General features: G+C 47.5%; 1 protein-coding gene and 1 long non-coding RNA gene across 4 annotated transcripts in view; one reads left to right on the top strand and one right to left on the bottom strand.

Annotated features, from left to right (window-relative positions):
* Nucleotides 1–22,515, top strand: part of KCNH4 (potassium voltage-gated channel subfamily H member 4) — a 50,302-nt gene that overhangs the window by 23,792 nt on the left and 3,995 nt on the right. For both annotated transcript variants that reach the window (XM_081166166.1, XM_081166167.1), the window contains exons 5-14: nucleotides 1,270–1,513; nucleotides 3,905–4,062; nucleotides 7,579–7,780; nucleotides 8,464–8,658; nucleotides 11,573–11,772; nucleotides 12,318–12,567; nucleotides 13,709–13,923; nucleotides 19,535–19,573; nucleotides 19,984–20,348; nucleotides 21,242–21,348. In XM_081166166.1, the coding sequence (XP_081022292.1) occupies nucleotides 1,270–1,513; nucleotides 3,905–4,062; nucleotides 7,579–7,780; nucleotides 8,464–8,658; nucleotides 11,573–11,772; nucleotides 12,318–12,567; nucleotides 13,709–13,923; nucleotides 19,535–19,573; nucleotides 19,984–20,348; nucleotides 21,242–21,348 (1,975 nt within the window). The remainder of the gene's footprint in view (nucleotides 1–1,269; nucleotides 1,514–3,904; nucleotides 4,063–7,578; nucleotides 7,781–8,463; nucleotides 8,659–11,572; nucleotides 11,773–12,317; nucleotides 12,568–13,708; nucleotides 13,924–19,534; nucleotides 19,574–19,983; nucleotides 20,349–21,241; nucleotides 21,349–22,515) is intronic.
* Nucleotides 1,506–10,882, bottom strand: LOC308571406. 2 transcript variants are annotated; one of them, XR_014001393.1, is made up of 4 exons: nucleotides 10,810–10,882; nucleotides 9,029–9,572; nucleotides 7,058–7,164; nucleotides 1,506–1,603 (listed from the first exon to the last, which is right to left on the bottom strand). It is a non-coding gene; the product is annotated as an uncharacterized lncRNA (long non-coding RNA). The 2 variants fall into 2 exon arrangements; XR_014001394.1 differs by lacking the exon at nucleotides 1,506–1,603 and having other exon boundaries at nucleotides 4,071–7,164.

Genomic DNA, 22,515 nt, shown 5'->3' with positions numbered 1-22,515 from the left:
GAACAGCAGCCACAGCAGCTGCTCTTGCAAACCATACAATCCAGATACAGGCTGGGTCAAAACAAACCCCTTCCCTGCCACGAGCAAATCCAGAGACTTTACTTAACACAAAGCTGATAATGGTTGCCAAGCCTTGCAGGAGTCTGGCTTCCTATTCCTCATCCACACTTGGGATGGAGTGTGTGTGTCCTAAGGAGCTTTGGGGGGGGGGAATATGCCTACAAACAAAGTGATCCCAAAGGGATCGCAGAGGATTATCCCAATGGGTAAAGACAGTGCAAAGTACTGTATAGGAGGGAGGCACAAAGCCTCCTGCCTTCTGATTTCCAGAACTGGCTACTATTTGGAAAGCAAAGCAGTAAGAGAAGACACAATTTTGTACAATACAGTCATACCTTGGAAGTCAAACGGAATCCGTTCTGGAAGAATGTTCGACTTCCAAAATATTTGGAAACCCAATTGAGGCTTCCTATTGGCTGCAGGAAGCTCATGCAACCAATCGGAAGCCGCAGAAGCACTGTCGGACATTCAGCTTCCAAAGAACATTTGCAAACCGGAACACTCATTTCCGGGTTTGTGGCTTTCGGGAGCCAAAATGTCCGAGTACCAAGGCGTTCGGGATCCAAGGTATGACTGTAGCTTGCGATCTGCACTGCTGGCATTCTTTTGGCGTTGCTCAAGGCTTCTCTGTGTCTCTCTGATGCAGGCATAGATCACTGGTGGGTCCTGACCCACAAGTCCCAACTGAGGGTGGGGACCCATCATCATTTTCTTCTTTTTGTCTCAAGGTTGTAGGGTTGTTGTTGTTTTTTTAAGAGGAGTTGAGGAGTTGGAGTTGGGAGGGAACACACAGAGGAGGAGGAGGAGGAGGAGAAAGACGTATATGGTTGTGAATTTGGTGCTGGTGATAATATGGATCCCCTATTCCAAGTTGGGATTAAAAGTAGGCCCCGAGTTTCCAAACCACATACATAGATTCCACCTCACCTCCCACAGCTATTTAGTTGATCAGAATTTCCAGGATATCTAAATGAAGCCTCCATGTGCAGAGGCAGTGTATCAGCCATTGTCCAACCTGCAGGGCTCACGGCCTCAATGAGTTGCACTGATTCTGGAGCCCGTGCCCACTACTAGCACGCAGCCCCCAAAGGGATGCCTGCAAGGGGAATCTGACCCTTGGGTGATGAAGGTCTTGTCACTACCCCCGTGGAGCCAAGGTCTAAGGTGTGGGGTGCTCAAAAGGGCTTTCTTCTTTCCTGCGCCCTCCAGAACGTCTTTGAGAACAAGCCCTCCATTCCAGAGTACAAAGTGGCCTCGGTGCAGAAATCGCGCTTCATCCTCCTCCACTACAGCATCTTCAAGGCCCTGTGGGACTGGCTCATCCTCCTGGCCACTTTCTATGTGGCCGTGACCGTTCCGTACAACGTCTGCTTCACCGACACAGAGGATAGCTTGGCGGCTGCCCGCAGCACCATCGTCAGCGACATCGTTGTCGAGATGCTCTTCATCGTTGGTGAGGACTGCAAAGCTGTGCTTTACCCGGGTGCCATTGGGTTGGGGCCGCTGCTGGTGGGCAATAGGGGCGATCTAGCTCAGGTGAAACCTGCACAGGGATGTGAAGTGGGTGTCAAACAACGCTGCAGTAGAGGTGCCCTTCATTGCAGTCTCTCTTAGCCACACTGCCTTTCTAAGGCAGTGCATAAACACCATACATTTAAACCCCACCACCACCACCCGGAATCCTGGGAACTGTAGTTTGCTACAGGTGCTGGGCATTATAGCTGTGAGAGGTGAACTACAGTTCCCAGGATTCTCTGGGGGGTTTTCAAATGTAATATGTGTGCGTAATCTAGGGCTATACAACAAACGCAAACTTTTCACCATTGATGGTATTGAGGCTGCAGTGCCAAGCCAGGCTTTTTTTACTCCTTCTGTACCTGCTTTAACATCCAGCCTGATTAAGAGTTCTGTTGAATGCAAAAGCTTGCTTGCTGTTTTCTAACATTTTGGTTGGTCTAAGAAAGGGACTCTGGGAATTTGCTAGATGACAGTTTTTGGTTTATTATGATTACGATTATTATCCATAGGTTATATATATACAGTAGTATTTCTGTCTGAGCCATATGTGGTTCTTCCCCTCTCCATTTTACCCACATGGCAACTGTGTGAGGTAGGTTAGGCCTAGAGACAGTGTCTAGCCCAAGGTCACTTAGTGAACCTCATGGCTGAGTCAGGATTTGAACTCTGGTCTCCCAGGTTTTATCCCAGTACACTAACCACTGCACCACACTTCCACTTGTTCTGTGCCTAGAAAACATGGGTCTGAGCAGTTTTCCACTTGACCTGCACTTTCTAGGCATGTGTCCAAGTGGTTTTCCCCTTGCCTCACTTCCCCCCCCCCCCGGGGAAAACTCACTCTTTAAGTGCTAAATTCCAAATTGCTCTAATTGAGCGTCAAAAAGTGGTTCCTTTGGGGAAAGCATCAGAACAAGTGTGGATAAGTCCCAGGCCTCAACTCTTTGCCATGCATGCTAGCACAACGTACCTCTTCCTCCATTTAGCTGATTTGGAGGGTTTCACTTTGAGAAAAGCTTATTAATTTGGCATGCAGAAAATGCCCAGATTATGACGTCATTGACGCTGCTGTGAAATGAAGTGCTGGTGCTTTGTCCCTGCTCCCCTAAACTACCACCGGTGTCAAAGTTCATGTAACAAATATGATGCAAAATAAAAAAAATGCTTAATTTTTAACGACCCTCAATTGTTATTAAATTATGGCAAGTTTCCTCTTCCGGTTACAACAATTACAGGGCAATTACAGTCATGTCTGTTCAGAAGTGATTCCCCCCTGAATTAAATGGGTCTCACTCCATTTATAGCCAGGATTGGGAACATGTGGCCTTCCAGATATCGCTGGACTACAATTCCTATTATTACTCTTATAACTATTACTAGTAGTAGTAGTAGTACTATTATTTCTATACCACCCTTCATCCGAAGATGACAAGGCAATTTACAATATAAACACAAAAATACATACCACCAGCAGCAGCAGCAGCAGCAACAGCAGCTGAATCAGCTGAACAAATCCTCTTGCCTACTAATATCCTTTTGGCAACTTCCAAGTTGTCAAAGAACAGCCCTGACCATTGGTTATTCTGGATGGGGATTCTGAGAACATCCAAAACGAGTTCCTTTCCCTGGGGTGTGGGGATGCAGTAGACTTGCCTCCGAGGTGTTAGATGAGATGCCACATATCTACATGGGTTTAATGAGGGGGTAGGTCAGGAACAGTAGCCTCCTGTTTTCATTGGCTCCATATTGGCAGCATAACACAGTAGAATACATTCAGCTAGCCTTCCAGAGGTTGCTGAACTACAACTCCCATCATCCCTTGGCCATTGACCATGGTGGCTGAGGCTGATGGGAGTTGTAGTTCATCAGAATCTAGAGGGTTCCCCACACCTGTACTAGATGCTAGGGAGAAGAAACTCTGGAGGACTATCTCCAGCTTGCTGCCCTGCTTGTGAACTTCCTTTGGAGGCAGAGCCTGAGGTTGTTTGGCCCTTTCGCTTGATGCAGGACAGGTGTGGGGAACCTTTTGCCTGCCAGATGTTCCTGAACTACGACTCCCACCAGCCACTGGCCAGGGATGATGAGAGTTGTAGTTCAGGAACATCTGGCAGGCAAAAGGTTCCCTACACCTGAACTGGGAAGAGATCTAGGTATGCCTTTGTGTTGTTGTTGTTAAGGTGTGACGTTGTGCTTTCACGTTTGATTTGACATAAGGCTTCCACGTGTCTCTCTTCATGTGGAAAACGTGGCCTTGTCACTGCCTGGGTTGGGGGACGTGACCAGGAGCACACATAAGGTTTGTGAACTTACTGCCCCTTTTTTCTGATAGACATTATTCTGAACTTCCGCACCACGTACGTCAGCCAGTCGGGCCAGGTGGTCTATGACACCCGTTCCATCTGCCTCCACTATGTGGCGACTTGGTTCTTTGTGGACTTGATTGCAGCCTTGCCCTTTGACCTCCTCTATGCCTTCAACGTCCCTGTGGTGAGTTTGCCTTTCAATCTGCCCCTCTGAATCAGCAAGAGGTGAACGCTGAGAAGGGCCTCAGGCCTTTTCGGCTGGAATTGCTGAGCATCCTCTTTCTAAAAAGAGAGGCCTGCCTGGAGGTGCCACCCTATGAACTGCTTGATCTCAAGCAGGTCCCTTCTGCTCTTGCAAGGAAGAATGTGCTCATTACAAGAAGTGATTTGCACATGATGAAGCGCCACAGAAATGATAAGCAGCTTCGAGAAATGCCCCACGCATCATCACCCCTAATGGGTGCAAGGTGACTTGGCCACCGAGTAGTGACAGAAGATAACTTTGCACATCCTCAGCGGCACAGTTATTATAATAACAGTGGTAAAAACATAATTTTTATAGCACTTTATTATCTCAACAGATCTCACAGTGATTTTATAGGGTAGGTCAGTATTATTTTTGTAAGTATTACCTGCAAAAAAAAATAGTGGCAATATAGAGTGCTCCTTTTCAGGGCTCCAACCCTTCTGAAAGATATGCCATTCCTTTCCCCCTCACCACTGACTTTCTACACACACACACACACACACACACACACACACACACACACACACATGCGTGTCAGTAGCTGATTTCAGAGTGGCTCCAAATTTGGTTTTTAAATCAACTACCGGTAAATCAGGGGTGTGGAAGAGCCCGTAGCACTCCACATGTTGTTGCACTTCAATTCCCATCATTCCTGACCACTGGCCTTGCAGGCTGGGGATGATGGGAGCTGGAGTCCAGTACCACCTTGAGCGCTACAGGCTCTCCATCTCTGAACTAAATGAAGCCTGTTCTTTCTGCCCTGCTGCAAGGTTCCTCCTGTAGCTAATCCCACACCCTGCCTCTGCTGCTTCGTGCTATTGGATGCACCTTTATTTCTTAGCCTCGGTTTCCCGGGGGGCTCATTAAGCAGCTTGACGAAGTGTCTCATGCTAACATGAGACCTTCGACTAATGAGGAAGCTTATGCAGTTGCTAGCCAGCCATTGCTTTCTCCTGGCAGTGTGCTGAGCAAATGGAGGTCACTAGGTTTGAACTCCTTGCTTCCTAATTTAATCTTGTCAGATTCCACCTGCTTTTCAAAGTAACAGTGACTTCACCTCAGTCCTGCAATAGTGGGAGTTTGAACCAAGACCTCCAGAGACCCGGCAAAGGGCAACTCCTCCATTCTCAGAACTGTTATAATCAGCTTCTGAAATAAGAACTAACTGCAGAACCCAAGGCTGTGTGCACACGATACCTTTAAAGCACATTTGAATCACATTCTTTCCCTCAAAGAATTCTGGGCACCTTAGTCTATCCTCACAGAGTTACAATTCCCAGAAACCCTTAACAAACTACAGTGCCCAGAATTCTTTGAGGGATCGAATATGCTTTGAATATGCTTTAAAGTCATAGTATGTGTACACAGCCTTAGCCTGCTTTGAAGTCACAAAATCTAAATTCTGGAAGTGCAATGGGGGCTGGCTGTGGCTACTCAGTTGTGATGGGGATCCACTTTGCATGTGAACAAAGGAACTTTGTCTTGGTACAACCATTCTTCATGTGATTTAAGCTCTGGAAAATTTGCACAATTTGGGGGTTAGATGAGGTGAAGGGCATCTTTCTCAGGCCCCTCCTGTAAGCCCCAGTTACCTTAATCTTTGTTCTCAAGCTCCAATCACAGCCATAGCTCAATGGCAGAATAAGATTTCAGATTTAATGCCCACTACCAGCACCTCTTAATTTAAAGGACTAAGAAGAATAAGACTAGGGAAAGACGCTTGTCGTGGGTGTTGGGAAAGAGTCCATTTGCGGACTATGATTTATTTGTTTATTCCATTTATAGCCCCCAAGGAAAAAAACCTTTCTTCCCCACCCATTTATCCGCATATCAGCCCTATGATGTAAGCCAGGCTGAGTTGTAGCAATTGGCCCATGATCACGCATTCAGCTTCAGGTCTAAATGCATGGTATGTTAATGCTGTGATGAGCAATCACATTGCAGGCTTTCTAAAATAAAATATCAGGTACGGGGAGTGGGATAGTCAATGTCACTGCAGTACAAGAGCAAGTTGAATCCTTTCTTCCCCACCTAGCCATAATAATCAGGTGGGGGGGGGGAGTACTGCAGAAATCAGTATTGGCACCGATGTGAGTCCTGCCCTCCTAATACTAATTTCCATTGGAGTAGTGTGATGCTTGCCAAGATCATAGCTGGGGAGGAAAGGCTTAAACCTCCCTCCCCTGTGTGCTGTGCTGTTGATGACTACCCCCACCTCCAGCCACTTGCCTTGCCTGCCTGCCTGCCTGCCTGCCTGTCTGTCTATCTGTCTATCTGTCTGTCTGTCTATCTATCTATCTATCTATCTATCTATCTATCTATCTATCTATCTATCTATTTTAAAAAAGAAAACTCTAACCATGTTGTTACTGTGCAGTACAATTAAGCCCAGAGAGGGGATCTGAACCTAGGACTCTGCAGTTCTAGTCTAACACTGTTACCCACACTTGCCCACACAAGAATTGCCCAATGCAGGAATAATCTGATAAACAGTGGAAAATTGGGTTCCACTCAGGGTCACAGATGATTTGTTTTGGTGTTTTTAGGTGGGTGGATCAACCATCACTTTCTGCTACTCCCCTTTCCACACCCACTGCTTCCTCAATGCTCTCGGGTTCCCCCCCCCCCCCCGCCATGCTCGTAATTATTTGTGGTGCACTCCTAAACAGAGTGTGGCTTTTTATATTCCTTTCGATCCCTCAGATTTGCAACACACACACACACTATCCCAGAAAACTGCATGTTAAAAATTGCATGCTGAAATTTTGCAGTTGCCCGAGTGTGTGCATTTGCACACTTCTTGGATGGGATTTAAAAACAAAAAGGAAAAGACAAGGTTCCTGTGAAGCTGAGTGCATGCCCTGTCACAGTACTTAGTTGGCCTAATAGGATAAACAAATTAGAAGGCAAAGACAAACACAAAAGGGAGCACCTGGTATAATCAGCAGGAAAGATCAAACTTGCTCCTTGTATACAAATCCAGGTTCCTTCCAGTTGTGGACTACTCCAGTAGATAAGTTACCACTCTTGCTTAATAGTCTAATAGACAAAAAGCAAGGTTTTATTTAGTCAGTAGCTAAGTTTATATCCCACCCTTGCTCCCAAAGGAGCCCTGTGTGGCAAACATAGCAGTGGCCAAACAATACAATTAAAAATAAAATATATTTTAAACAATTAAATACATCTAAAAGCACATAAAACCATCTCAAACTAATAATTTCAAGGATGTCATGGACAGTATCTTTCAGTCATCAAATGCCTGGGTAAACAGGGATGCTTTTAAATTCCTCCTGAAAGTTAATAGTGAGGGAAGGAGACACACATCACCAGGGAGAGCATTCTGTAAACAGGGAGCCACCACTGAGAAGGCCCCGTCACATGTGAATGCCAACTGGGGAGCATGTAATGTCCATGACCCACTCTGATTTATTTTTCTCCCTTCTCCTTCCCCAGACCTATCTGGTGCACCTGCTGAAGACAGTGCGCCTCCTGCGCCTGCTCCGTCTCCTCCAAAAGTTGGACCGCTATTCCCAGTACAGTGCTATGGTCCTGACTTTGCTCATGTCCATGTTCGCCCTCCTGGCCCATTGGATGGCCTGCATCTGGTATGTCATCGGCCGGCAGGAGAGCAACGATCCAGTGACCTGGGACATTGGTGAGCTTAAGGAACGACTGGGCAGCCCTCCTTGTGGAAACCCTGAGTGTGTGGCTCGGGATGGCGCTACATGCGTCTCCTTGTGGGAACCCATAGCAAGGCTGCTGTGCATCCTGGGAAAGGAGTGGGCACTGAGCCACAGGGCTTAAACAAACACACTTTCTTTTCTACTCCTTGGGCAACCTTTGAAGAAGAAGAAAATAACATGTTTACAGCATGGTTCAGTTTGACCCAGCAGAAAGCTGATGTTGGAAGGGACAGAAGGGCTAGTGTCTGTAACACCACCAACACCTCCTCTTCCCCCAACCTCTGGATCAGTTTTCTAACTTTTAAGCAAATGTTTACATTTTCAAACATGAATGCGTAAGCCAGGGGAATGGAGCCTATGGCCCTCCATGTTTTGTTGGACTCCAACTCCCTTCATCCCTGACTACTGGCTATGCTGACTGGGTTTGATGGGAGTTGGAGTCCAACAAAACATGGAGGGCCACATATTCCACATCCGTGCTTTGGCAGACTGGTGAGGGCAATGCTGGCTTCTGGGATTCTGTGGGAGCTTTTTCTGAGAAACTCTCTGGGGTGAGCGGGAAGGCCCTGGTATCTGCATCATATGCTCCTTTCTCTGATAGTGGGATGCAGTCTGACCCACTGCAACAGGATTAACCCTTCACTGTGCCCTGCAGGCTGGCTCCACGAACTGGGCAAGCGGATCGAGGCCCCCTACATCAACAGTTCTGTGGGAGGACCCTCCATCCGCAGCGCCTACATCGCTTCCCTCTACTTCACCCTCAGCAGCCTGACCAGCGTGGGCTTTGGCAACGTGTGCGCCAACACGGACGCCGAGAAAATCTTCTCCATCTGCACCATGCTCATTGGTGGTAAGTCCATCACAGGCAGGGCTGCATATCTCTCGTAACAACAAGTGCACCGTGGGGGGGGGGAGCATAGGGTTTTGGCGCTGGTGTCTAGCATCCAGATAAACCTGGTTTCCATTTTGCTAGAAAGCAAGTTTCTAGTCCTTATCGTTCGCAAATGTGGGCAGGGCCTAGCGAAGTCTTGAAAGACAAGGTTGAGATGGGGGACTGCTAGACAGGATATTTTCACATGCTAAAAGTAGGGCACGTGTTTGGTGCAGAGTGCTTTGCCCCTCCTAAAGATAAGGAGAAGTAGAATAAATTAGGCAACAACAACAAGCCCACTACCACCCACTACCATGCCCACTACCATGCAATGCAACATTTGGGCTACCTGGGTGGGGCTTTGAGTGGGGCTTTGAGTGATGCTGTTAGTTGACCAGAGTCCAGGGATCAATGTGAGGGTGTGATCTTCACCTTGTAGCCTTTGGTATGCATGTGGTGCCTTTTTGAAGTGGTTTGAGAGGGGAGCTTCGATAGTTAAGACTTGGGGCTTATCCACACTTAGCTTTCCTCTGCTCTTTCCAGGCATGGTCCATGCTTTAAAGCTCCGTTTCTGAGTACACTTTTCTCCCTCTAGAACTTTCCCTGCAAAAACCTGCTTTTTAAAGCTGGATTTGGAACAAATGGCAATCCACAGAAAACCCAAATTGCCAATTGCTCCAATTGAGCACTAAAAAGCAGGTTTTCATGGGGAAACCTCTTGGGGGTGAGGTGGGAGACCATGCTTGGACACAGAGCTTTAAAGCACAGACTTGTGCCTGGAAAGAGCGGGGCAAAAGTTAAGCATGGATAAGCCGTCAGAGACTCCTCTGCCGGCAACTCATTATATGTCTCAGGTCTGTTGATCTCTCTCTTTCATCCTCAGTTCCTCCCATCTGTAAAATGGACATAAAAGAAACAAGTGTAATTCAGAAAATGAGAGGTGCAGGGGGCACATGCCTGTCAGCTGATGTCAGCTGGTCAGCAGGTGGGCATGGTTTGGGGGAAAATGGCCTTATGGGCCAAATTAGGGTCCCAAGATTGGCCCACAGGTGGGAGGTTCTCCACCCCTGGTTTAGAGGTCACAAAGCAGACTGTGTGGCACTCTAAGTTGTCCTCTGGCAGAGCAGCTGGGATGGCTGCTGCCCCATAGTTTTCTGACTGAGACAGCTGCTTTGCCATGCCTAGGAACACAGGAAGGCTGCCTTGCATTGAGCCAGACCAATAATCTATTTAGCCCATTGTTGCCTAGACTGACAGAAAGCTGCTCTCCAGGATTAGAAGGCAGGGAGCATCTCCTAGCCCTACCTGGAGATGCTGAGGATTGAACCTAAGATGCTTCAGCACTGAGCTACAGCCCTTCCCCTGGGAATATGCTACAGCCGCCCTATTCCAAGTGCTGCTTGGGTGATCATGAGAAGGAGATGGAAGTCAGAGAGGCCTCCCCAGAAGCAAGCGCTGTAGTCATAAAGTGACTTTTGTTATGGTCCCATAGACTGGATAAATGCATGTTCAGGTCACATCAAAGACAAAAATATTTTAGATAACCTAAACAGCTGCACTTTAGAACAGGAGATGAGGAGATTACTCTCCTTTGAGAGTAAAGCAGGAAGAGTGAGAAATAGAGGGGGTGGGTGGTTTATTACTTTTGTCCCATTTTAAATTTTTGTTTCTAAATTTATCATAATGCTCTCATAGGGCAGTCCAGGGAGGGGGAATTCCAGGCTCAGAAATAATTGGCCCATCTCAGCTTTATTAGCAGTGATAAAACCTCCAGGCTCAAAAGCAGTCTACTTCTGGAATACTAGCCATTCTGGATAAGCAACAGAGGAAAAACTTTTTTTTTGAAAAAAAATTAGTTTAATTCAGTTTAGTTTAGTTTATTACATTACATTTATATCATGCCTTCTTCTTTGGAGAATTCAAAATGGCATACAGACTTCTCCCCATCTTTGTTTTATTCCCACAACAAGCTGTTAGATAGGTTAGACTGAGAGACAGTGACTTGCCCAAAGTCACCAGTGAGCATCGTGGCTGAGCTGAGATTTGAACCCTGATCTCTCAAGTTTCTGAGCACAATTCAACATGTTGTTGCTAACCTTTAAAGCCCTAAACGGCCTTGTCCTTGTATACCTGAAGTAGCGTCTCTGTCCCCCGTTGTTCAGCCTGATGTCCAGCTCTGACGGTCTTCTGGCAGTTCCCTTACAGGGAACAAGGCAGAGGGACTTCCAGATAGTGGCACCCACCCTGTGGAACGCCCTCCCATTAGATGTCAAAGAGATAAACAATTATATGACTTTCTGAAGACACCTGAAGGCAGCTCCGTATAGGGAAGTTTTTAATATTTAATGTTTTACCATATTGGCCTGAATATAAGCCACACTTTTTTTTCTAAATTCTGACCGTGAAAAGTTAAAGTGCGGCTTAATTTCATGACCTTACAAAAATTGGCTTTTATGATATTGCCGCTGAAACAGACATATGGTAAAACGGAACAAGTATGAGTGCCTGCAAAATTTTAAGGGAGCAGCTTATATTTGGGTATTGTCTTTTATTCCTCCCCCCTCCTTGAATTTTAAAGGTGCAGCTTATATTTGGGTGTGGTTTATATTCGGGCCAATATGGTATTATGTTTTTATTTTATGCTGGAAGCCGCCCAAAGTGGCTGAGGCAACCCAGTCAGATGAGTGGGGTACGAATAATAAAATCATCATCATCAGTATTATTATTATTATTATTATTATTATTATTATTATTATTATTATTAGTCCTTGTCCAGCACCTTAACCACTACTCCACACTGACTTGTGTTCCATCTGTTGGGAACAGGATGCCAATCTAGATAGGCTAAGAGAGCTCTTCTTCTCTCATGCCCCTTTCCTCCTCTCTGCCTCAGCTTTGATGCATGCCGTGGTCTTTGGCAACGTGACAGCTATCATCCAGCGCATGTACTCACGGCGCTCCCTCTATCACACCCGCATGAAGGATCTCAAGGACTTCATCCGCGTCCACCGCCTGCCCCAGCAACTCAAGCAGCGCATGCTGGAGTACTTTCAAACCACGTGGTCTGTCAACAACGGCATTGATGCCAATGAGGTAAGGGCAGCTCACTCTCTGTCAGTTTTAGGCTGGATTCCTATGCCCCCTTATTATAGAATAAGCACAGCTGAACTGAATGAAACTGACTTCTGACCAGATGTTCATAGGACTGAACACTATTAACTCCCTTCTAAGGGTCACAATGATTTGGGAGATCCCCTCCCCCCAAAAATCTGACTTTTTGCAGTAAGGAAAGTGATGGGGAAATATACCAGGAAAATGTGAAATAACGAATATTTGAGATGAGGTCGTCTAACCTCCCAACAAACAAAACAGAATGGATAATTAGCCAATATTGTCTAAATTTTCTGCAAACTTTGTGAATACAAATCAGGAAGGGTGCTCAATGGAACAGGTCATCTGGACATGGCCTTAGGGTCTGGGGCTGAAGAGCACTCCTACATAAAGGACGATAAAATGAAACAGGTTATGAGAGGAGCCTGGGGGTCAGACCCCGGCCCATTTCTGGTTTGTGGGGGCACAGTGGACTCCAATTGCACCAAATCCCATGCTGACGCTCCCTGCTCCTCCTTTCCCTTCAGCTCCTGCGGGACTTCCCAGATGAACTACGAGCGGACATTGCCATGCACTTGAACAAGGACATTTTGCAGCTGCCGCTCTTTGAGAGTGCCAGCCGCGGCTGCCTGCGCGCCCTTTCCCTGCACATCAAGACATCCTTCTGCGCCCCTGGGGAATATCTCCTCCGCCAGGGAGACGCCCTGCAAGCAAATTACTTTGTCTGCTCAGGCTCCCTTGAAGTCCTTAAGGACAACATTGTACTGGCCATTTTAGGTAAGACTCTGGGAGAGCCGCACAGTGCAATCTGTGTCTCTTTGGGGATGCGAGGGTGGTCTCTGTATTAGGGTGAGGCTGGGGCCACAAATAGGCTCTGTGTTGGGGCTAGGGCAAAAATCAGTTTTGTTTGCATTTTTATGAGAAACTATCTGATCTGTGCTTCTCAAACTAATACATGAAATTTGCACTTCTCCAAATTTTGTGATGCAGTTCTCTGGTCAAGCAGTTTGTAAAACAATGTGTATGTTAGGGGAAAATGTGCACAGATATGCATATATTGGTGAAACTAACTGCAAAAATTCATTATGTTAGAGGAACTTGCTTGCAAAAATGTGTACATTAGACAAAACTGCATACAAAAATACATTTATTATAAGAAATTTGCACTAAAATGCTGATTGATTTTCTTAAGGATTTCTGTTAAACCTGCAAATTGCTGAGGAAACGTGGAAAACTGAATTTAAGATATGAAAACTGAGAAACTGAGGGCAGATCCACACCAGGAAGTACATTCAACAGATATTTAAAGTGCATGGCTTCCCCCAAAGAATTGTGGGAAGTGTAGTTTCACCCTCAAAGAGATACAATTCCCAGCAAACTACAGCTCCCGTGATTCTTTTGGAGAGGCCACATGCATTAAATGTGCTTTAAATGTATAGCATGGATCAGCCCCAAGATAAACCAAAATTGACAAATTAATCCATTCCTGACCATTAGCAGTGCTGGCCAGGGCTGATGGAGAGTTGGAGACAAACAACACCTGGAGGTCCACAAGTTCCCTGCTCTATATTAATCCTGCTTTGGAATACGCCATTGGCATAAAGAGCTGGGCAGCTGAGGGCTGAAGCCCAGCAGGCAACAGCTCTTGGTTTGATGACAGGAAAATCCAGGTTCCTGCTGTCCAGTTCAGAGACATGTTACTGACACAAGGTACACCCCTTGTGAGCCTATAAAAGGCTCTGAGACCTCAAAGCACACACAGCTCACTAGGCTAGTCCCAGCCTCAACCCCGGCCCATGGGACTCCCAGTTCGAGCCCCTCCATCAGAAGATGGGGGAGAGATGAGGGAACACACGAGTGGCCTCCCTGCTTCCAACTCCGTTCAGGCGCTCCCCAAATCCTGACTCATCTTCCTTAGGTAAAGGGGACCTCATTGGGGCTGACCTGCCCAATAAAGACCAAGTAATCAAGACCAATGCAGACGTCAAGGCGCTGACCTACTGCGACCTCCAGTACATCAGCCTGCGTGGGCTCTTCGAGGTGCTGGAGCTGTACCCCGAATATTCTGCCAAGTTCATGGCCGACATCCACCAGGACCTCACCTTCAACTTGCGGGAGGGCAGCGAGATTGAGGTAGGGGTGTTTGTGTGCTGCAGGTGACCCTGATCCCCGCCTATCCTGCCCCCTTTCTACCTGTACTTCTAGCCATTTGACCACACAGGGCCAGTTCCCACCAAGACCAGATCCTTCCCCTTCCCCAGGAATCATTCACATCCCCTGCTAAAGATACCACATCCAACATCATCACTCCCAGACCATGAGAAGAATCCATGTTTCCAGTGCTTCCAACTCCATCAACACCCTTCCACCATTTGCATCTTGCCGCTTTCCCTGCGCAGGCAGAGAGAGAGAGAGAGAGAGAGAGAGAGAGAGAGAGAGAGAGAGAGAGAGAGACTAGGGCCACGTTTATCATGTGGCTTGTCCTGGGGTGAAAAGCTCTTTTAAAAAAAATTAATTGCCAGCATGGGAAGGAGGCCCCATCTGGATTAAAAGCATAGCAGGAAGCAAAGGGTTAAACCTGCCCTAGCCCCTGCCATCATGCAATAGGAGAGTGTGTGCTGTCAGTCTGTGAAAGAAACAGCAGTCAAGGGCAAACGATGTGAAAAGCGTCCCATCCAGTCTGACCTATTTCCTCCACCTGTTCCCCAGATCCAGATAGCCTTCATAGGAAACTGCCTTATACTAAGCCAGACCGACAAGCCATTGAGCTCAGTGTTGTCTACACTGACTGGCAGCAACTCTGCAGGGTTTTAGACAGGGTTCTCCACCAGCCCTACCTGGAGGGGCCACGGATCAAACTTGGGAACTGAGTAAAGCAGGGGCTCAACCATTGAGCTGTGGCTTTTCAGACAGAGACAGGCAACTGTTTCTGTGGCATTTTAAGCATCTGTTCCCAAGATCTCTGCACACTCATGCCTTTTGCGCCGCTGTTGCCTCTTGTCAAACATATCTTGCATGTTTCTGAAGTGCTATACACAGCACAGACAATAGCATCCTCATTTCTGCAAAACGGGGGGGGGGGAGCCTCTTCTGGGTGTGTGTGTTTTCAGAGGGGAGAGTGCCAGAGGCATTTGTGGGGCTGTCTCCCTGGGAAACTCTTATTTACGGATGTTCAGGTGGAGGAGGGGTTATGGCAGGGCCTACACAGCTTGACTGCCCCTCTCTCCCATCCCCACTTGAATGCAGCCTTGCACCATACCTTGCCAGGTCCTTAACATGGCTGCAGGCCCAGGCAGGCAAAGAGTTCAGGAGCTTAACAATGACCCTAGGGGGCCACCATACGTGACTGGTGGCAGGCCAGTACTACCATGCAAGGAAGGAAGGAAGGGGAAGTGGTCTTCTTCATTCAGTCGGTAGACCGTGAGACATTTAATTTCAGGGTCATGTGTTCAAGCCCTGAATTTGGCATCACACACTGTTCCACCTGCATTGCAGGGAGTTGAACTAGATGACCCTTGTGGTACCTTCCAACTCTACCATTCTATGATTCTATAAGGCACTGTGGTGGTGGGATATAAAAGCAGGAATTGGGGTTTGAATGGTGCAGCAGGATTTTTTAAAGCAAGGATGGTTAACCTGTGTCTCCTCAGATATTCTTGAACTCCAGCTTTAATCAGCCCCAGCCAGCAAGGCCAGTGGTCAGTGTTGATGGGGTTTTTAATCGAACAACATCTGGAGGGCCACAGATTATCTAGGCCTGTTTTAAAGTGTTACCTGCAGCAGTGTGTGTGTTTGCGAGTCCTTCTTTTGGGCAGCAAAATGCCACATGTTGGCATTGGCTGGCTTCATAAGTCTAGGTTATACAATTAGCAACCTATTCAGTGATAGCAACCACAAACAAGGCTTTCCCCAAGTGGGGCTGATGTATTCAGTGATTCCATTTAAGCACATGAATTGGTATACAGACACAGAATTCAACATTCTATGAACAACAGCCTGCTTCTTTTCAAATGGCAAATTTCAGCCTGTTGTCACTGCAAAGAGAAGCTTGAAAGTGTGTGAATAATGGTAAAATCTCAGAAACTGGGGGGGAAGAGGTGGGACTTCAGAGCCCTGAATAGCTACATACTTGGCCATAATAGAAGCAGAATAAAAGCTGCAAACTCATCAAATACATGCCAGTATCTGCACAACTGAAGCAGGTGGTAGAATTTTACCTGCAAGGTTTATTGCACACAGCCCAAAGCCAAATCTAACTGTCCCTCTCATTGGAGCACCTCATGTCGCTAGAACAGAGCTCAAAACTCAGTTATTTGCAGGACGCTTTTAAAGTATGGCATGCTGAGGTCTGAAAAGACTCCTTTGCAGAAGGAGAATGGTCCAGTCATTCAATAGGAATCATGCTCATTGAACACTGCAAAAGAGAACAAGAGCCCTCATGGATCAAAGCAAATGCCTAGCCAGTCCTGCATCCCATTCCCCACAGTGGCCAATCAGATGCCTCCAGGACAAGCAGGGCAAGAGCGCCATAGCTGTCTCCTGCCCTTGTTCCCTAGCAACTGGCATTTGGAGGCACGGCGCTTCTGATCCCGGAGGTAGCATAAAGCCAGCATGAGGGGGGCAATATAAATTCATTCAGTTTGTATTAATTCACTCTTCCTGAATTAATATGCACACTCCTCTGAAATTTGCTCTTGCCTAAAGTTTGCGCTGCAGTCCTCCAGCCAAATAACGCATAGCAAAATGGGCCTGTTAGTGAAAAGTGCACACACAAATGCATAGTGGTGAAAAAATGTACCAAAATGTGTCCTATTATGGGGAAAGTCTTGCAAAAATGCAGTGCACACTCACCCCACCCTTGAGTGTTAAGAAGACTTTTGCCTCTTCTTAAATGCAGGGAGGTTCGACAAGTTGGATCGTTCCTTCTGCTGACTCCTTGTTATCAAGCTTGCAGAAAATAGCAGCAGTTATTTTTGCCAAGCTTTCTCCCCACAGATTTTTTTGAAAACGGGTTGAGGGTTTTAAAAAACTGCCTTCATTTTTAATGAAGGAAACAATATCTTTTCTGCTCTCAATATCTCTTATATCAATATCTCAATATAAGATTCCCCATCCCTGGCCTCTCCCAAATGTGCTTCTCCTGAGGTGCCACCAAAGCTCAAGAGTCCTATACGGAACAGTGATATCTTGGATGTGTTTGTGTTGGCAGTGAGGTCAAGAAAGGAGAGTGAGGACAGTGGAGCCATGAGGCAGAATATGACCGCTACCTCAAGCAGTAGATACTGGAGGCAGTGGGAGCTTCAGTGAGGGGTTGAAGGCCAAAACTGGACACATGGCTGGCCCTGAATCCCTGCCTGCCAACCTTCTGCCCTCAGTGTAGAAGTATGCTTCATCTGCCAGCCCAGTTGACCTCTATATGTGAAGGTGGGGTCCCTTGCCTCAGGCAGCAAAATGTCTTAGACAGATCCTGGGAGCTTCCCCACCACCACCAAATATTGGTCGCTAACTGAAACCCACCACCAACAGTCTACAACTTGAAAGACCTATGAGTCCTGGTGTGCATGAACTGAAGTTGCCATTTAAGTCCCGGCCACAGCTTCCCTCTCTTCTGCCTGAGGGCCAAAACAGACATCTTTTCTTTGCCTGAAAAATAGCTCTCAGTGTATGCATGTATAAACTGATTTGGACCAGGGCTGGGCAGCTGGGTGGGGGGATTTGTGGGAATTACGTAGACTCTAGTTCCCATTTGCAGAGTGTGTGGAAAACAGCCCTGGGTGATTAGACCCTTTAATTTGTTCTCTTTCTTTCCTTCCTATAAAAACTAGACGCTCCCTTTTAAAGTTTAAAAGAACATGCTGTATAACTTAGTGTGCTTTGCAGTTGCAGATCAAATGTACAATGCAGGTGGGTGTTTCTTAAGTAGCTAAAACATCTTACATAGATTAAACTGTTACAGACTAGCTAACATTTACAGACTCAGAAGCAGACAGCAGCACAACAAAGATGCTGCTGTGTTAAGACTGTTCAGCTAACTGCCATAACTGAACCAACTGCCATAACTGCCACAGAGCGTATGACAGTTCTACAGCTCTTGCAATTAACCCTTTACATATGCAATTTGGATGCTAACATCCCATAGAATTAAACCCCTCTTTTCCACTGTTTCCCCAATGGAAACCACTCATCACTCCAAAGTTGCTGTTAGCTACAAGCAGTGGGGGGGGGGGGAGGCAGGTGCAGTACAAGTTCCTGTCTCTCGCTCCCCCTCCTCCCCGTGGTTAATAATATCTTCAGTGAGGGAGTGGAGAGGATTTAAATAAGTAAACAGTGCCGAAGAATAGGTTGACCACCCTCCCCTCTGTACCATGGCTCTGATCCCACTTGCCCACCTGTTTACTAAGCCACAAGTCCAAGGGAGGTTTATTTTTAAGAGCTGTTAAACATGAACAACTGCTGACTGCATCGCTCAGTCACTCATTTTAGGCTGAGGCCACATCGCCTCCCCTTACTTTCCGTTTCCTCTGCTGTTAGACTTCACACCTCCCAGGAAGCAACGCTTCAACTCTTGTCATATATGGACATTGCTGTAACTAAGAACAGAATGTAGCATCCCCCATAAGGTGTTTTTAAGCAAGAGAAAATACGCCTAGAGGCAACAGCGGCTGGTGCCCATTGCACCCATTGCAAGCAGAACCAACTCATTCCAGTTTTGCCTCCATCCTCTCCTCCGGTACAGTTCACCCTTGGTTCAATGCACCAGGTCACTTCCTCCCCGCTGCATTTCTCCTCCTGTTTGTGTCCTCCTCCGTCTACAGTTTCCCCTCGGCTGAACTTACCCACCTACCCACCCTGCTGATTGTGATGGTGGTTTTTGTCCACTAGGACCAAGACCGTGACCAGCCAGTAAACGCCCGTAGGCTCTCCAACAGCCGTCGGATGGTAACATGCTTTGGGCACTACCGGCCTGGGCTACATTCGAACCAGTGACCTAGAGGTGAAAGGTCGTGTGCCCACCCCACCTCCCGATACAATCCTGCCCTCCCTCACCCACCGCCACACCTCATTGCTCCCATCTGTCATCACAAAGCCCACCCCCATTCCCCTGAACTTTCTCCCCCTATCCCTGCCTGCCCTCCTGACACTTTGCTGTAGCACATGGAAGTTTGTCCATCCCTAGAATGGTGTGGGTGGTGGAGTGCAAATAGATAGAAAGGGCGCTTCATGAGCAGAGGAGGAAAATATAGGCAGAATGAAGACGGGTGGAATGAATGTGCATGGGAAAAAGAGGAGAGGTGGACTCTAATCCGCCTTGTGTGTATTCAGTAGAGCATGGGGGCTCTCTGCATATGTTGTAATAGACACACATAAGGAGGGAGGCAGAACCTTCCATCGCAAGCTTCATTCTCCCCAAGTCTTGCCATGATGGCTGGAGGTTGTGCCCTGTCTCCAGGGACTATGGGCACAGCAAATACTAGTTGCTGGCACCCACAGGAGAGGAGTGCACTCTAGCTCCTGCTCAAAACAATGCATGGTTGTCAGTTTGTGCCAAGATGGTGCAGGAGATGCTTCCTAGAGGGGCCAGAACCAAGGTGAAATGGCATCTGTCTCTTCAGCTTTTGGTTGGGTGGTCGTCCGTCAGGCAACCAAGAATGGTCAGCTTTGAGGCAACAACCCTGATAGGCTCTGAAAGAGCTGCCCAGTCTTTCTTGTTTGATTGTGTTGTTGTTGCTGTTTCCCTTTCTAGGGACTTCTCCGATTCTCCAGGTCCCCACGTTTATCCCAGGTAACTTTTTTGCTGCAGGAACAGAAGGGCACAGGGGGTGGGAGAAACTGCATTGATTACAGTCAACATGAATTTGGCTGGGGGGATGGGATCTCAGGAAGCAAAAAATATAAATAAAATAAAAATCTTAACTTTGTTCGTAAGTTGCTTGCAAAAACTTGAGTTTGTACTCTCCTAAATTATTTCCCCTACACCTGAAAGCCTGAGGGCTAAGAGCATTTTCACCCTGGCTTGCAGTGCAAATATGAACTAGTTTGAAATGCTTATTTGCATGACAAATTGATACCCTCCACCTAAACAATGATCAGATGGTCACACATCTAAGTTTATTAAATGTGATTTAAGCCTCACCTATAAGAAAGCTGCCTTTCCATCTTCTGAATCTTCTTCCTTCCTTCCCTCTTGTTTAGCCTCACCTTGAAAGTGGTGCTGCCCCCGAGAAGCCCCTGCCCTCCATCCAGGAATATGGCGAGGACTCTGAGGACTTCTTCCAGCCCTCGCCAGCCACCATCACCCGCCGCAAACTCCTCTTGCCCAACCTCAACAGCCCCGTGAGGCGCGGCTCCTTCAGCAGCCTGCTAGGAGATGACCTGCGCCAGTTCTCCGCCCTGCGGCGAAATTGTCGCTCCCCAGCCCACTGCAACCGAGGCCGTAGCCCCTCTCCGCAGTGTCGCCGGGAGGTGCAGCTCTCCAATGAGGGCAGCAATGGCCGGAAACCTGGCAAGCTCCTCATTCCCTCCCTCATGAACTACGGAACCCCAGACCTCAGCCCCAGGTAAGGGTCCTCATTGCGTTCCTGAACGGCCACAGCAGACAAACAGATTTGGCTCATGGGGTATGATCCGCTGGGAAGTTCTCCTGCGAAAGCCTCAATAAAATGAATAGGATACGTTCAAGAAGGAAGCAGTGGTTTTCTGTAGCTTCTTTCCATTTAACTTAGATTTAGGTTGGAGAACTTCCTAGCACTGGGGTGTAGGGTGGCTGTCAACAAGCCAGGACATCCACAGGGCAGGCGCACACACAGAAGGCATGGAATGTGATTAGCTTTTTGTTAGCAGAAAAACAACAACACAGCAATGTCCTTTGGTTCATCTCAACTCAACGAAGGCTTTGCTGAAGCTAAGCTCTAGCCATGCCCCTCCCCTCTAGCCTCTCACTCTGGATCGCTCCCAAGCAGGGGGTGAGCTCCTCCTGTGGGCCTGTCTGGCACTCCTCAAGCGGGGAGTCAGAGTGGGAGAAGAGTCAGCAGGACTGGGACTGTCTGCATGCATGCTGCGACTCTCAGCTTCTAATCCTGTCCCGGAAGGCCCTCCTTCTCCTGACCCCCCTTGATCTCTCAAGTCTCCTGCTTCTATAGGCTCCCAGCTTATCCTTTCTGCTGACTGCTCCTCAGTGTCCCACCACCAGGCTCCAGGTTCTAAGGTGTCATCTTCAGAGCCCTCCCTGCAGAGTTCTTGGGAGTCAGGCACCCACCACTCCTCCTCATCCATCTGGCCCCTGACAGTGGGGGGTCTGTTTTCCACCCAGTGCTCCATTTCCTCAGAAGGAGAGACTGCCCCTGAATATGGAGGTTCTAAATTCGATATTCAATCACCACTGCTTGACCCTGTCTTACCACTTTTTGACTGCACCCTGCCGCATAAACTAATCTGTCTCCCACCTCCTTAGAGTTGTGGATGGAATTGAAGATGACGGTGGCGCATCAGAGACACAAACCTTTAGTTTCAATGTGGATCAGCCCACGCAGAGCTCGGCGCAGGAGCCTCCAGTGTCAGGTAGCGATAGCAACGGAGGAGATGGGTCCTTCCACCTGCCTTAGAGAGCAAGAAGCCACTTAGCTGTCAACCATTCAATGCTCATTAAAGAAATGCCTCGCACACTATTGAGCAAGCAGATTCAGCCCTCTGTTGAGCATCAAGGCTCATTAGTGAGCCATCAAGTTAAGACTGGCCATCTCTTCAGTTGACCCGCCATGATCGTATTTGTCTTAAAATAGTTAACATGCGACAGCTCACTCAGAGAATGAGTTGGGAACCATGAGATGTTGCAGAATGGCTGGGTCTAAGGCCCCTCCAGTTTTGTGGCTGGATTTCCTAACAGGCTAAAGTGGGGAGGGTAAAAAGAGCCAGGGGGAGGGGAAGCCCACATGATACTCTCCGGTTGTTATTGGACTCCAACTCCCGTCATCCCCAATTGTGGACCATGGTGCCTGAGGATGATGAGAGCTGTAGTTCAATGACATCTGGAAGGCCCCATGTTAGCTGCCGCTGAGCTAACTGCTTCTGTGGGGGCTTCATTTCTATATGGCTAGATCTTGACCCCAATCTTGTGATTAGAGGAAGTAAAATGAATTTTAATAAATAAACTTATGCAACTGATATAGGTTGCAGCGGTCAGCTTTTCTCGGGGCAGAATTAGGCTGGATTCTCCCCTCCCCGAAGTGATAAAGCTAGGTTTGGACTATACCACTTTTGACTGCAGGTGGTGACTCACATGGCTGAATGGGGCTTCTTTGCTCCCACAGGTCCCTCTGCAGGCAGGAAACTGTATAGCAGGGGAAAGGGATATGCCAGGAGCCTTCTCCGCAACATCCACTTCTTTATGAATGGCTTCTGCCCACATTGTAATATGTAATACCCCATGCACGCCCGAAATCTATATCTGACATGGTATAGTCCAAATGCAGACTTACCACTTTGGTGAGAAGTAGTCCTTTGTTCTAGCAGTACTAAAGCATCATTATTTAAAAATGACTATTTTAGAACGAAATATGCACAGTTCAGGTTTTAGGGCGACAGTGGGGAACCTCAGTTCCAGGGGTCTGATGTGGCCCTCAGTACCTCTCTGTGTGGCCCTCACTCCTCAGTGGCCTTGCTTTACACCCTCCTTGAATATTTTTGCCCAGCTGGAATGTGTCCTTGGATAATGCCTCTTGCCTGCCT

The sequence above is a fragment of the Podarcis bocagei genome, assembly GCF_964188305.1.
Source record: "Podarcis bocagei genome assembly, chromosome: 13".
In the NCBI taxonomy this organism is placed as follows: domain Eukaryota; kingdom Metazoa; phylum Chordata; class Lepidosauria; order Squamata; family Lacertidae; genus Podarcis; species Podarcis bocagei.
This window is presented reverse-complemented; position numbering and strand designations above follow the sequence as displayed.